A 14401-nucleotide genomic window follows, 5' to 3' on the forward strand; every position below is an offset into this window, starting at 1 on the left:
CTGGAACTAAACTGCACACAGCTGATGTCATCCAGGAAAACATTACAGACTGCCTCACTCACCTTCACACGGAGCTTCATATGGAAACGATCAACTGATACGAAATACAGGAAAGTGAAATGAAACTTTAATGAGGAAGGAAACACTCAGAGATGCGTTTAAGGCCAATCAGAATCGACAAAATCAACATCTGATCACTTTATAGTTTTAATCTTTTTGGGGAGAGAAATGTTTTTGACGCATATATCAATGTTTGTCTTACGGTGTAATTTTTTGTCACTTAAACGTCAAACACACAGGCCTATTTTTTTTTTAACTTGAAGGATTAATTTCTTCAGTGCTTAAAACATTGATTTTTTGAAGTCTGACAGTTTACTGTTGTTTTGTCTGAGCTGCATCCTTGATTAAGTTCTGAACTGAAGCAGGTTTTTGGGGAGCAGCGAAGCTTCACAGGGAGCGAAATAAATGCAGGACGTCCTACATATTTAATGAAAGCCAGTCATTTATATCAGAATGTAGTTCAAAGTTTTACCAGCAGAGAGCGACAACTCACCAATTTAGAGTCAAACTCGTTCACAGTTGATATTAGTTTTACTAGAGCTTCAGTGAACGTTCATCGTATTTTAAACAGATAATTGAGAGAGATGATGATGATGATGAAACACTAACGCGCCATTTGTGGTGTTGCAGAGCTGTGGGACTGTACTTGTGGTCATTATGGGATGATTCCTCTGGTTTGAGCAAAAAGATTTTAACGCTGGAAATCCATCAGCTCACTTTAACAGACAGTGGCTCGATTTACTAACAGTCAGCACCAGAGAAACAAACATGTTCAGGCATTAAAAAACTACGGTTGGGATTTTCAAGTGGTGTAGTGTCATTTTTGTGACTGAGAGGCATGGTCACAGCAAGTCTTTTTATGGCAGACCTATAATGTATTTCACATTTTACATTAATAATAATATTTGTGGCATGCAGTAAATTTAACACTGAAAAACCATGTGTGATTTTAGTTGTGGGATTTGTGATGGTTTGAGTGTTTATCTGGATTCACGGGGAAAGGTCAGATAAATATAAATGGGATGGGTGTATGACTCAAAGATGTGAGTGTAGTGCTAAAACTTTGTCTCTGTCCTGCAACTCTTCACAAAAGGGGTTCTTTTCTCAGCAGTGCACACAGAGTGATTTTCATATAGTTTATCCCCCACCCCCCACCCCCCCTCCAATCAGAGCTATGCAGACCATATTGAAATGCAACTGTTAATATGACTGTGGCAGATTTTAAGAAGAACCTGTAGCCTCACACAGCCTACAGAAAAAAAGAGCAAAACCCTTGTTTACCTACATTACACAGCATCAGTATGTTCATTAACATACAGAGTTTCAAACATGAAGACCACATGTTCTGGTAAACTGTTTCAAAACAATCAACAAAAACACTTTTGCTGTAGCCTATAGTTTTAAATCTCTTTATATTCCATTACAGATGCTACTGTTACTTACCCCAAACATTAGGCAATGTTATACTACTACTATTATCTACTACTGCTACTATTACTACTGTAAAATAAAAGGCAGTATAATAAATAAACAAACAAGATGGGAGACAAAATAAAACTATATGTATTAACAGTGTATAAAGAAATTTCATAAAGACAAAATAACGACGAAATAGTCTTTAGCCCAGAATTGTGAAATTATTTTCTTACAGCATTAAAACTAATTAAATTAAAATAAATACAAAATGAAGGTAAACACAACAAACATAAACAGAGCAGTGTACAGCACCTGGTTTGAAAGTCGACCTTTTCCAAGATTTTAAAGTCTAAAAGACCCTTATTATTATTATAAGGTCTGTACATTATACATATATAATATAGGCAGCTGTTGTTGTGATTTGGCACTATATAAATAAAAGTGAAATGAAAAGTTCAGTGACACTCATCTCACCCTGGGTTGTTGTTCAAACTTGGTTCTGTCAGTTTTCATTCCAAAATCATATTTCACAATCTTCATTAGTTTTAAGGTTAAACAGTATTCATGGAACCAGTGAGATTTCTGTCCATGCTTCTGGTCTACAGCATGCACAGAAAGGCTGATGAGTTCAACTTCACCCCATAACCAAACCCAGGATAAAGAGTTTCAGTGAAAGTGGTGTTGAAGGTGTGGAGGTGGATCAGAGTGTCAGAGGAGACTCTGTAGAAGGACAGAGTGCCAGCAGGATGATCCACATACACTGCTACTCTGTGAGAAACATCAGATAATGACGTTACTGTAATGGGAGTCCCGCTGTTGTTGTGCCAGGCGCTATACCCTCCATCAGTGCAGGTCAGACACCAGGACTGCTCATTGCCTCCAAATTTTGAGGCATCACTGTCTCCATTCCTTCCGATCCCTCTGTAGCTTACTGCAATATAAACCTTTCCAACCCATTCGACCTCCCAGTAACAGCGACCAGTCACACCATTTTCACACAGCACCTGAGGCCAGTAATCAAATCTCTCTGGGTGGTCAGGATACGGGTGCTCCTTTCTCAGGTCTGTCACTTTTTTGTTGCTTTCGGATAATTTGAGGAATTTGTGAGCTGTGTTTGGGTCCAGCGTGAATTCACAGAAATCTACCAAAAAGAGCATAAAAAGCTTTGGTTAATATTGTCTAAAGTTTCCTGTTTTTCATGTATATCTATATTTAAACTGCATTAAGTTGATTTTTGGCTAAGTCTATTTTTTTTTTAGTAAGTGATGTTTCCATCTGGGGTAAAACTACCTCCTCCAGTGTGTTGTAGCCTGCCACTGGGAACGTTTGAGGACATGTCGGTGGACTCATATTTGATATGACATGAGAAAATACTTAAGGGAAACAAGCTCAATATATGCAGTACTGAAAACTGCAAATGGTTTGAAAAGAATCAAGACTTTCAAGATCAAAACTCTAAATCAAAAAGGTTTGTGATCCATCCCCTCCATGTATGAATTAAAAGAACGGGACTTAACATTCAGCCCTGATGTGGTTGATGAAGCACAAATCATACAATATATAAAATGCTTGTTTTAATGTTGCATTAAAGCAGATGGGCGATCGTGGCTCAAGAGTTGGGAGTTCGCCTTGTGATCGGAAGGTTGCCGGTTTGAGCCCCGGCTCAGAGAGTCTCGGTCGTTGTGTCCTTGGGCAAAACACTTCACCCGTTGCCTACTGGTGGTGGTCAGAGGGCCCGGTGGCGCCAGTCTCCGGCAGCCTCGTCTGATTGGGACTAGTAAAGCGCTATACAAATACAGGCCATTTACCATTATACAGTAACATTTACTATGCAAGAATGCACAAAATGCTATATCATGATGAATAAGAGAAAGTAATTCAAAAGAAAAACTATGAATCATTGAAAGTGGGGGAGAGAGCTCAACAAGGGAAGTATAAACATAGTACATTAGAAAAAACAAAAAAAAAGCACTTACACTTCCTCAGACTTGATTTTAACCACTTGATTCCAACTGGGTCAGCTCTGCAAGATATGGAAGGAGAAATTATTATCTTCCTTTGTTACGTCGCAAATACTTCTAAACACTAAGATGCAAATAAAGTTAAATAAAGCAAAACACCAAATATAGAAAGATTGTTGTAATATTTGTGAAGTATCCCTTTGGTAAACACAACTAAGAGCAAATAGTCTGCAAAAGAAATCTTTGCATATCACAGAACTACTGAAAATCCTAATCCTAGTTAAGTTTGCATGTAGATGCGGATGAGGACTTGTTCATGTTTTTAATCAGGGTGATTGCTGACCTGAGATTTTCTATTCTCCAGTGTGGATCATTCAACTCAGCAGCCAAAAGTTTCACTCCTGTGTCTCCAGGGTGATTGTAGGACAGGTCGACCTCTCTCAGATGGGAGGAGGGGTTGGAGTTCAGAGCTGAGGCCAGAGCAATACACCCTTCATGCATGATCATGCAGCCTGTCAACCTGCAAACGCAAAACTACCATTAACTAGGATATATAAGATTTTATGAGATAAGACATATTATACTTCTTTTATCCTGGGTGTTGGAAAAGGGTGTCACAGGAGCCAATGCATTAAACAAAATCTATTAAAAAAGGCCATAAATGAAGTAGAATAACACAATTAAATAAAAGCAATTTAAAATAGCCCAGTAAGGTAAAAACTTATAGAGTGAAAAGAACAAGCTGCAAAGTGAAATAAAATTAAATTTAAATAATAATAAAATGAAACAACACTGCAATCTGTGAATCTTAGAGAAAGAGTTCCATTGCCTGTGCAGCAACTGTTGCAGATTGAGGTTATTCTATATTATATTACATATTATCCACACCCATTTGGATTACCTCTGAATCTGCTGATGGACAAACCCAAACAGTGTATTCAAACTGAAAAGAGCATTTCCCATCACTAGCAGACTTTTAGATGCTCCAGAATCACTGTGGACAAATACTGGGTAACCTAGTCACCTTTGCAAGTCTACTGGGCAAGACACTAAACCCCAAATTGCCTTCTCTGATCAAACAATCGTCACCCAGCTGTACAATAAAGATAAATACACACACACACACACACACACTTTTTTGTTTCTTTTTCTTTTTCTTGTTTTTTTTTTAAAATGTCATCATGCATATGACTAAACCAAATAGATTTTCTTAAATTGAGATTTTGGAAAACAAATATGAGGTGCAATGACAATAAAAAAAAGTAAATACATAAATGTTCATTTTTAAAGCAACTCAGTAAAACAGAAGATATTGAACTGACCTAAGAGTTTCCAGGGCGCAATGTGGACTTTCCAGACCTCTGGACAGTGCCTTCACTCCTTCGTCCTGCAGGTCATTGTTACTTAAGTCCAGCTCTCTGAGTCTACAGGATGGAGAGCTGAGAATTGTGGACAGAGCGTCACAACTTTGCTCTGTAAGGTTACAGCCACTCAGTCTGGAAAAACATGTGAGAATAAATAAACACATATTTAAAAGAAAAGGGGGAAAAAATCTGGTTTTAACAACTATCACATGAACCAAAATACCCAAACCAATATCTGTACCCACTTACAGAGCTTTCTTAGAGGCCTTGACCACTGGTAGCAGCCTCAGAAGTGCAACCTCAGAAGCAGAGTATTTCTTCAGGTCAAACACATCCAGATCTTCTTCTGATGACAGTAAGATGAAGACCAGAGCTGACCACTGAGCAGAAGATAGTTTATCTGTGGAGAGACTTCCTGATCTCAGGGACTTTTGGATCTCTTCCACTAGAGAACGATCATTCAGTTCATTCAGACAGTGGAACAGGTTGATGCTTTTCTCTGGACAAGGGATTTCCTCGATCTTCATCTTGATGTACTGGACAGTTTCCTCTTTGGTCTGTGAGCCACTTCCTGGTTGTGTCAGCAGACCTCGAAGGAGTATCTGATTGCTCTGCAGTGACAGACCGAAAAGGAATCGAAGAAACAAGTCCAGGTGCCCATTTGGACTCTCTAAAGCCTTATCCACACCACACTGGTAAAAAACTTTTTCTCTTTGGAAAGTTGATTGTTGTTCTTCCATCAGATTGATACCAGACTTAATAAAGGTCAGATGGACATGAAGAGCAGCCAGAAACTCCTGAACACTAAGATGGACGAAGCAGAACACCTTGTCCTGGTACAGTCCTCTCTCCTCTCTAAAGATCTGTGTGAACACTCCTGAGTACACTGAGGCTTCTTTAATATCGATGCCACACTCTGTCAGGTCTGATTCATAGAACATCAGATTTCCTTTCTGCAGCTCATTAAAAGCCAGTTTTCCTAGAGACTCAATCATCTTCCTGCTCTCTGGACTCCAGTGTTTATCTGGTTCAGATTTACTATATTGATTATACTTAATGTTGCTCAGTTTTGTTTGAACCACCAGGAAGTGAATGTACATCTCAGTCAAGTTCTTGGGCAGCTCTCCTCTCTCTCTGGTTTTTAGCACATCCTCCAGAACTGTAGCAGTGATCCAGCAGAAGACTGGGATGTGGCACATGATGTGAATACTTCGTGATGTCTTCATATGTGAGAGAACTTTATCAGCTAGCTTGTCATCTGGGAACCTCTTCTTGAAGTACTGTTCCTTCTGAAGGTCAGTGAACCCTCTGACCTCTGTCAGAATGTTAACACAGTCAGAAGGAATCTGATTGGCTGCTGCAGGTCGTGTGGTTATCCAGAGGTGAACAGAAGGAAGCAGTTTCCCTCTTATAAGGTTTGTCAGCAGCACTTCCACTGAGGTGGACTTTCTAGGGTCAGTTAGGATGTCTGCATTGTGAAAGTCCAGAGGAAGTCGGCACTCATCCAGACCATCAAAGATGAACACAACCTGGAAGTCTTCAAAGCTGCAGATTCCTGCATCTTTGGTTTCAGTAAAGAAGTGATGAACAAGTTCCACCAAGCTGAACCTTTCCTCTTTCAGCACATTCAGCTCTCTGAAAGTGAATGGAAATATGAACTGGATGTCCTGGTTGGCTTTGCCTTCAGCCCAGTCCAGAATGAACTTCTGTGTTAACACTGTTTTCCCAATGCCAGCCACTCCTTTTGTCAGCACTATTTTTGGTTCCTCTTTTCCAGGCAAGCCTTTAAAAATATCTTCTTGTCTAATTGTTGCTTCTGGTCTGTCTGGTTTTCTGGAATTTTTTTCAATCTGTCTGACCTCATGTTCATCATTGACCTCTGCAGTCCCCCCCTCTGTGATGTAGAGCTCTGTGTAGATCTGATTCAAAAAGGTTGGATTTCCTGCTTTAGCGATCCCCTCAAACACACACTGGAACTTCTTTTTCAGAGTAGATTTGAGATTCTGTTGGCACATGGAAGGAGATTCTGAAAGAACAAAGAACACCCTGTACTTAAAGAGAACTTACATCATAATACTGACACGCAAAATCTTTTACTCTTGGCTGACGCAGAATAATTGTCATTTTGAGTCTTGTTGAAGTGCAAATAAAATCAGCCTTTCATTACAAAAAAAACAACAAAAACTTGGCATAAATGAAGCATGTGACTTCATTTAAGTACATTGGCACCATTTTTTTTTTTTTTACAAATGGTGCCAATGTACCATTTGTAAAAACAAAAAACAAAAACGTAATTCTACTTAAAAGAAGTCTGTTGGTGTTATTAGCTTGCTTGGATGGTGAGGTACATTTGAAAATCTAATCTATTTAGGCTAAAGCCAGCCAAAAGCGAAGCTTGATGCTGGGAGGAGGGAGCCCAAAGCCAGAGACGGTCAGAAACAGAAAGCAGACAAAGCACAGGTCCATAGTAACTGATCAAATATGTACAGCATTTGGTGGAAATCTAGCAAAGGTAGCATAAACTAGTTATAAACTATTTATGCTGAACAAGTCTCTGTTTAAGCCTTTAGAGAAATATCCTTACTGCACTGCAAACAGTCAGCGAGCCTCTCCTTCTTCATTCTTCTCAGGAAGTGCAGTGTGATCTTCAGAAATGCTTCTCTACTTCTCTTCCTCTCCTCTTCATCCTCACCCTCCAACAACTCATCAACCTCTCTTTGACTCTCTAAGCATTGTGGGTAATCTGGATTCAGAACCTTCTGTATCTTTTTCAGCTCACTCTTCACAAATGCGATGATGTTGTCCTCCAGCAGCTAGAACACAATACTGTGTGAATATCCAATCAAACTGAAATCATCAAGCCAATCAGATTCATGTTGTAAACACTAACAACGTGCTGGTCTACAAGTGCAGCATAAAAATGACTGAACCATATAGATGCAAGAATAGCTGTTGTGCATGTACAGACCATAAATATGGAGTCCAGGTGTGTTTGATGATCCTGGGCAGACCGGCCTTTAGGAGCTCCTGAGGTCTGCTGGTCCACGCTGTGAAGAAATCATGAACAATTAGAGACAGGCACAATGTAAGGATCCCTGAAGTCATAATTATAAACTGAACATGAAATAAACATGTAGCAAACTTTGACTTCACTTAAGCAAATGTGCAGTGGGGCTTTATAAATTTAGACTCTAAAGTCCATGTTTAAAAGGAACAATTATTAGTTGGGTTTTTACAAGTGTTTGCACCCAAACAACTTACAATTGTTACATTTATGCAGACCAGCATGTTCCAAAAATGAAATGTACAATTTCACGTTTAATTTAAACTTATGTGAAATAACTAAAGACCTTACTACATTTAATGTGAAAGTATAATCCCTTGTTACTTTCATAAAAAAGTTTATTAAAATTGCATTGTTAAAAAAGAAAAATACATGAAAAAATGAATGGTGATAAAAACTTATTTAATTTTTAGTAGTTTAGGAAGAATCTTGATGCATGTACAGTCACTCCTGGTAAGTAAATCCCAAAAAGTTGAGTCTGTTCGTCTGGACGTAGCACTTTCAGTGAGAGAGACATTTTTATCACTCATCCAATGACTGAAGAAGTCACTCGGATGAGTAATGAAACTTTTCTGCTGCTGAAAGCGCTACGTCCAGATGAAGAGAATCAACCTTATGGGAGTTTAGCAAGTAATTTCAGCCAGTCCTTAAAACGCCTTTTTACTTTCTCACACTTAAATAATTTTTTATCAATTCTCAATTACAAACTTACATTATCTTATTAAAAAACCTTGAATATGTAAGCACTTATTTACAATATTTATACACTGAATTCATACATTTAAATGAATGTAGACTGCTAAGAGAGATTGGAATAATAATATTGTTTAGTAACTGTTAACAGTTCACTATAATGCATAAAAATAATAATAATAAATTTCATTTAAAAGCTCCTCTCAAGACACACAAGGACACTTAACAACAGACTAAAATACATAGTAGAACAAAATGAAGAACAATAAAAAAAAAAGACAAGAAAATAAACAATATGTTTACAGTGAATATGCAGACTTGAACAGATAGATTTTGAGTTGAGATTCAAACTGAGGGAGAGAACCAGTGTTTCTTAAATCCGGGGGTAGAGAGTTCCACAGCCTGGGTTCTACATTTCGTTGTACTATTGTACTAAGTATGACTGTGCAATGACAATAAAGACTTATCTTATCTTGCATAGTGTCCATCTGTGACGTTTAATGTTTTAAAGCATGTATAAGAGAGAAGATGGAGTGACCCCGATGTAATACACTGTTAACCTTTGTGTCCCAGCTCTCTCATTGGTTAATATAGTTTTTAATCTGGCTACTTTCACTTTTACTTACTAGTGTGACTGGATTTAGAAAAAAATACCACAACTTACAACAACTTGGGTAAAATACAACAATTTACTCTCTATTTATTGGTATTCTATGCATCGTGGGTCTAAAGGTAAAGAACACTAAGTCTCTTAGCTGCCAGAAAATTTGATAACAAAATTATTATTTCTTTATTATACCAACTAATAAAAATGAACATTACACCATGGGCCGAGGCTTTTGGTTCCTGTTTTTCTTGTCTTTAACTATTATTCTAGCTGAAACACTGCTTCCCGATCTTTGTCTCAACTAAGTGTTAGTGTTTTCTGTGTTTCCCCACCATAGTCATTATGTTTAGAGTTAAGAGTTAAATAAGACAGAAAAAATTACATCATAATTTATTTTCCTGTTGGAAATGTAAATGATTAAATTTAACGCTTGTAGTTAATATATTTATTATAGTTTTTTATTATAGTTTTTTTAATTTAATTTTTTGTTTATAATTAAGTATAGTTTCAGTTAGTTTCCACACTAGTTTTTGTTTCAGTTAAGTTTTTATTCTTGTAAATGTTTAGTTGTATTTGAGGTCTTATTGATTTCAGTGTTTCAGTCTTTTTAATCAGTCTTGTAAGGAGGACACACATCAGAGGGAAAATTACCAAAAATCAGTACAGGTGTTAAAAAAAAATTAAAACGTTTTAAAAGCAGTTTACTCACACAGACATCTAGAGTCTCGATAAACATATACATCCATGCCATCAGGCAAGTTTTAGTAATGTTTTTTTCAACCACACTAATAGACACTAAAACTAAGGATATTTCTTTATATATATATTTAATTTTATTTTAGTTTTAAACAATTTTTCAAAAGTCTAGTTTTTATTGTTTTCTTAGTTAAATAAAATATTTTTTCATGTCTAGTTTTATTTATTTTTATTTTATTTTAGTAAAATATAATAAACTTGTGTATAACATTCACGTTTTTATTGTAAACAGTAAAACAGCTTTTGACTTCATTATAAATAACTATACATTTAGAATTATTTATAGGTTACTATAAACTGTTACACATTATATAAAAAGTAAGGTATTGTTTCTTAATTTGATAAACATACACTTTATAACTACACTGTTACCTGGCGTCCACATATGTGGACATCACATTTTGGGTTATTTAGACCAAAATACTCAATTTTGCTCTATAAGGGCCTGATATCCACTTACGAGGACATTATACTGCTACTGTTCTATCAAAATTTTAAACGAATATCCTCATATGTAGCTCTTATTTTTCTTAAAAACAAAAATAAGATAAAAAAAAAAGATCTGGTAATTCTTTGTATTTACGTTAATCGTGCCCCGATATGCCCAACTATCAAAGAGAAATTAAAAGTGCATGCCGTGGAAGAGTTCGGGTCTTAGGAGGTTAAACGTATTTTACTGTGTCTGCAGGTCAGAACTGAAACAGTTTGAAGACCTCACCTCAGACTGGGATCAGGACAGCAGACTCCTGGTTTAAACAGCAGAGGGTCAGACTTTGACTCGTTGCTCTTAAAGGACAAACAGCTGAGTTTAGACTCAGCCTCTGATGATCTGTGATGGATCCTGTTAGAAGACAACCAAAGAGCATTACCCGTGATGCTTTACTGAGCTTCCTGTATTGTATTAACTATCATTAGTCAAGAAATCAACACTTAAGAAACAGTAAAGCTGATCAGGATGTCTTGAGCTAAAACGTGAATGTTAGAAATAGCTTGCCTGTGCTCAGCACAGCAAAGGCCTTCTTTAAAAGGGAGCGGTTCGGCCTTTGACTCATTACTCTTCAAAGACAAACAGCTGACTCCAGAATCTGCTTCAAGAGAAACTGACCTCTGGTAAACCCTGGAAGAGACCAGAAGATAACTGGAAAGACAGCAACCATCACTATCTGATTGTCTCTCAAGTAGCTGACAAGAAAATACATACAGTGGGGCAAAAAAGTATTTAGTCAGCCACCGATTGTGCAAGTTCCCCCACTTAAAATGATGACAGAGGTCAGTAATTTGCACCAGAGGTACACTTCAACTGTGAGAGACAGAATGTGAAAAAAAAAATCCATGAATTCACATGGTAGGATTTGTAAAGAATTTATTCGTAAATCAGGGTGGAAAATAAGTATTTGGTCAATAACAAAAATACAACTCAATACTTTGTAACATAACCTTTGTTGGCAATAACAGAGGTCAAACGTTTACTATAGGTCTTTACCAGGTTTGCACACACAGTAGCTGGTATTTTGGCCCATTCCTCCATGCAGATCTTCTCAAGAGCAGTGATGTTTTGGGGCTGTCGCCGAGCAACACGGACTTTCAACTCCCGCCACAGATTTTCTATGGGGTTGAGGTCTGGAGACTGGCTAGGCCACTCCAGGACTTTCAAATGCTTCTTACGGAGCCACTCCTTTGTTGCCCGGGCGGTGTGTTTTGGATCATTGTCATGTTGGAAGACCCAGCCTCGTTTCATCGTCAAAGTTCTCACTGATGGAAGGAGGTTTTGGCTCAAAATCTCACGATACTTGGCCCCATTCATTCTGTCCTTAACACGGATCAGTCGTCCTGTCCCCTTGGCAGAAAAACAGCCCCATAGCATGATGTTTCCACCCCCATGCTTCACAGTAGGTATGGTGTTCTTGGGATGCAACTCAGTATTCTTCTTCCTCCAAACACGACGAGTTGAGTTTATACCAAAAAGTTCTACTTTGGTTTCATCTGACCACATGACATTCTCCCAATCCTCTGCTGCATCATCCATGTGCTCTCTGGCAAACTTCAGACGGGCCTGGACATGCACTGGCTTCAGCAGCGGAACACGTCTGGCACTGCGGGATTTGATTCCCTGCCGTTGTAGTGTGTTACTGATGGTGACCTTTGTTACTTTGGTCCCAGCTCTCTGCAGGTCATTCACCAGGTCCCCCCGTGTGGTTCTGGGATCTTTGCTCACCGTTCTCATGATCATTTTGACCCCACGGGATGAGATCTTGCGTGGAGCCCCAGATCGAGGGAGATTATCAGTGGTCTTGTATGTCTTCCATTTTCTGATGATTGCTCCCACAGTTGATTTTTTCACACCAAGCTGCTTGCCTATTGTAGATTCACTCTTCCCAGTCTGGTGCAGGTCTACAATTCTTTTCCTGGTGTCCTTCGAAAGCTCTTTGGTCTTGGCCATGGCGGAGTTTGGAGTCTGACTGGTTGAGGCTGTGGACAGGTGTCTTTTATACAGATGATGAGGTCAAACAGGTGCCATTCATACAGGTAACAAGTGGGGGACAGAAAAGCTTCTTACAGAAGACGTTACAGGTCTGTGAGAGCCAGGGATTTTCCTTGTTTGAGGTGACCAAATACTTATTTTCCACCCTGATTTACGAATAAATTCTTTACAAATCCTACCATGTGAATTCATGGATTTTTTTTCACATTCTGTCTCTCACAGTTGAAGTGTACCTCTGGTGCAAATTACTGACCTCTGTCATCATTTTAAGTGGGGGAACTTGCACAATCGGTGGCTGACTAAATACTTTTTTGCCCCACTGTAAAAGATAGAAGTAACTAAGTAACTAGTTCAGTGAGTAGTGCTTCATCGCAGCTCTGAGTTACTTCTACTGCACTGGATTTGATCTTGATCTTAATTATCATCTGAAGACAGCACTTTGTGATAGTTTTTATTCAAGCAAACAAGGAATCAGCAGATCAATTATAAATCCACGATGAAATAATCATCAGTTACAGTCTGGAGTGAAACAAGGAAAAACAGCTCTGAAAAGAAAATGCTTTGTGAACACTGAAACATACAAAATAAAGCAATGTTTCTACTGTAGGACCACATACACATCAGTGAAGTCTTCTGTAAAAGATTCTGTGTGGAGTTAAAAACAAGTTACCGTTCATTATACAGAAATGCATAATGCTGACTTACATCATGTTTTCAGAAGGTTGTCTGTCAAACACAATGGGCGGACTCATGGTGGCTCCTCATGGACCTGCAGATCATCATTCTGAGAAATGATGGTGACAAAAAACAAAATGTCATGAACGCACTAATCCGACTGTCTCCATGTCACAGACATATGTAAGCTGCAGCGTTCATAATGCTTTTCATTCAGAAATATTCAGCTCATTACGTCCATAGATGTCACTGATGGTGATGGTAACAGGAAACTGCAGGATGTTAGTCTGAACCAGATAACCAGCTGTTATATATCTATTACACACATGTTGCATTAGAGCTCATGTGTTCTCCATGTTATTTCACCCAAGCTCTCCTCATAATTTCCTAAAAAATCTTATCAAGCTTATCTTGTTGCTCTGTGTGCAGTTTAATATTTTTAATCATGTTTTTAATGGAATTAGTGTCAGTAAATGTAACTGAGTTATAACCTTCATCACTCAGGCCACTCACACACGGACTTTTCGTGTCTTTTCTTTGCACTTTCTCAGAGCACTTTGCAACTATTTTGTTTTCCAAAGTTCGCCTTTCTTTTATTTTTTCGATACATTTCTCTTAATTTAATAACTATATTTCTCTCCTGATTTCCATTTATTCCCACTGTCTACTAGTAGTTTTATATTCTTGCACAGTTGGTGTGGCGCATCTACACTTTCGTTCTACATGTAAAATGACAAGAAAGGGCTCTTCTCTTGTATTTATAGGAAGCAGGAGGCAAACGTTCAGAATTTCATCATCCTGGATAAGCCCCGTGTGTTTTCCCCGCGGGCCGTCACGGGGCTTCCCCGCCCACCTCAGTGAAAACAGATCAGCGGATGTGGGCGTGAGACACTCGGTGAATTTAACAGGTGTGTTTTGTTTCAGAGAACTCGGACACCTTCAACTGCGGCTGCGCAGACTCACCTGTCCAGTCCGTTCACAACCATTTCCGGTGAGCAACCGAAACTGAACAGAGAGAGCGAGAGAGAGCCGTCTGTAGACACTGAAAACACGAAACAAGCCAAACGGAGCCCACGCACCGCGGGGCAGGTAATAGTAATAATACAGTAACAGTAACAGTAATAATATATAATATTGTGGACGCACAAAAACGGTCACTTAACATTATAATCACACCTCTGATCGCGGCCACTTACCTGCCTTTAAAAAGCTTCCCGTTGCGGGGATTCAGTCATTACAACGAGTATCGTCCCGGAAGCCCACTCACAAAACTCAGCAAAGATCGCGAATCCACCCTGTATGTTCATCCACTCTTCCTCTTAG

At 38.5% G+C, this 14401-nt stretch overlaps 1 protein-coding gene across 3 annotated transcripts; it reads right to left on the bottom strand.

Moving 5' to 3' along the window:
- Nucleotides 1-1403: 1403 nt before the first annotated feature.
- Nucleotides 1404-14366, bottom strand: LOC102793488 (protein NLRC3-like). 3 transcript variants are annotated; one of them, XM_087836788.1, is made up of 12 exons: nucleotides 14275-14366; nucleotides 14042-14083; nucleotides 13109-13187; nucleotides 10916-11038; nucleotides 10640-10762; nucleotides 7770-7848; nucleotides 7386-7614; nucleotides 5051-6827; nucleotides 4760-4933; nucleotides 3781-3957; nucleotides 3453-3499; nucleotides 1404-2617 (listed from the first exon to the last, which is right to left on the bottom strand). In XM_087836788.1, the coding sequence occupies exons 3-12, from the start codon at nucleotides 13153-13155 to the stop codon at nucleotides 2076-2078; spliced, it is 3318 nt and encodes a 1105-aa protein (XP_087692914.1). In that variant the 5' UTR covers nucleotides 13156-13187; nucleotides 14042-14083; nucleotides 14275-14366; the 3' UTR covers nucleotides 1404-2075. The 3 variants fall into 3 exon arrangements, with proteins under 3 accessions (XP_087692914.1, XP_087692913.1, XP_087692915.1); XM_087836787.1 differs by lacking the exons at nucleotides 14042-14083; nucleotides 14275-14366 and having other exon boundaries at nucleotides 13109-14006; XM_087836789.1 differs by lacking the exons at nucleotides 1404-2617; nucleotides 14042-14083; nucleotides 14275-14366 and adding an exon at nucleotides 2966-3261 and having other exon boundaries at nucleotides 13109-14006.
- Between the last annotated feature and the right edge of the window lie 35 nt (nucleotides 14367-14401).

Source organism: Neolamprologus brichardi, chromosome 23 (assembly GCF_056152115.1).
Source record: "Neolamprologus brichardi isolate AB-2024 chromosome 23, ASM5615211v1, whole genome shotgun sequence".
Classification (NCBI taxonomy): Eukaryota; Metazoa; Chordata; class Actinopteri; order Cichliformes; family Cichlidae; genus Neolamprologus; species Neolamprologus brichardi.

What these genes read in the sequence shown, in the direction of transcription:
- LOC102793488 (XM_087836788.1), bottom strand. Translation starts at nt 13,155, where the DNA reads ATGAGTCCGCCCATTGTGTTTGACAGACAACCTTCTGAAAACATGAT. An exon ending in CAACCTTCTGAAAACATGAT is followed by an intron (nt 11,039 to 13,108) that starts GTAAGTCAGCAT and finishes GGTCTCTTCCAG; the next exon opens with GGTTTACCAGAGGTCAGTTT. An exon ending in AAAATCAAGTCTGAGGAAGT is followed by an intron (nt 2,618 to 3,452) that starts GTAAGTGCTTTT and finishes TCTTTTTGGTAG; the next exon opens with ATTTCTGTGAATTCACGCTG.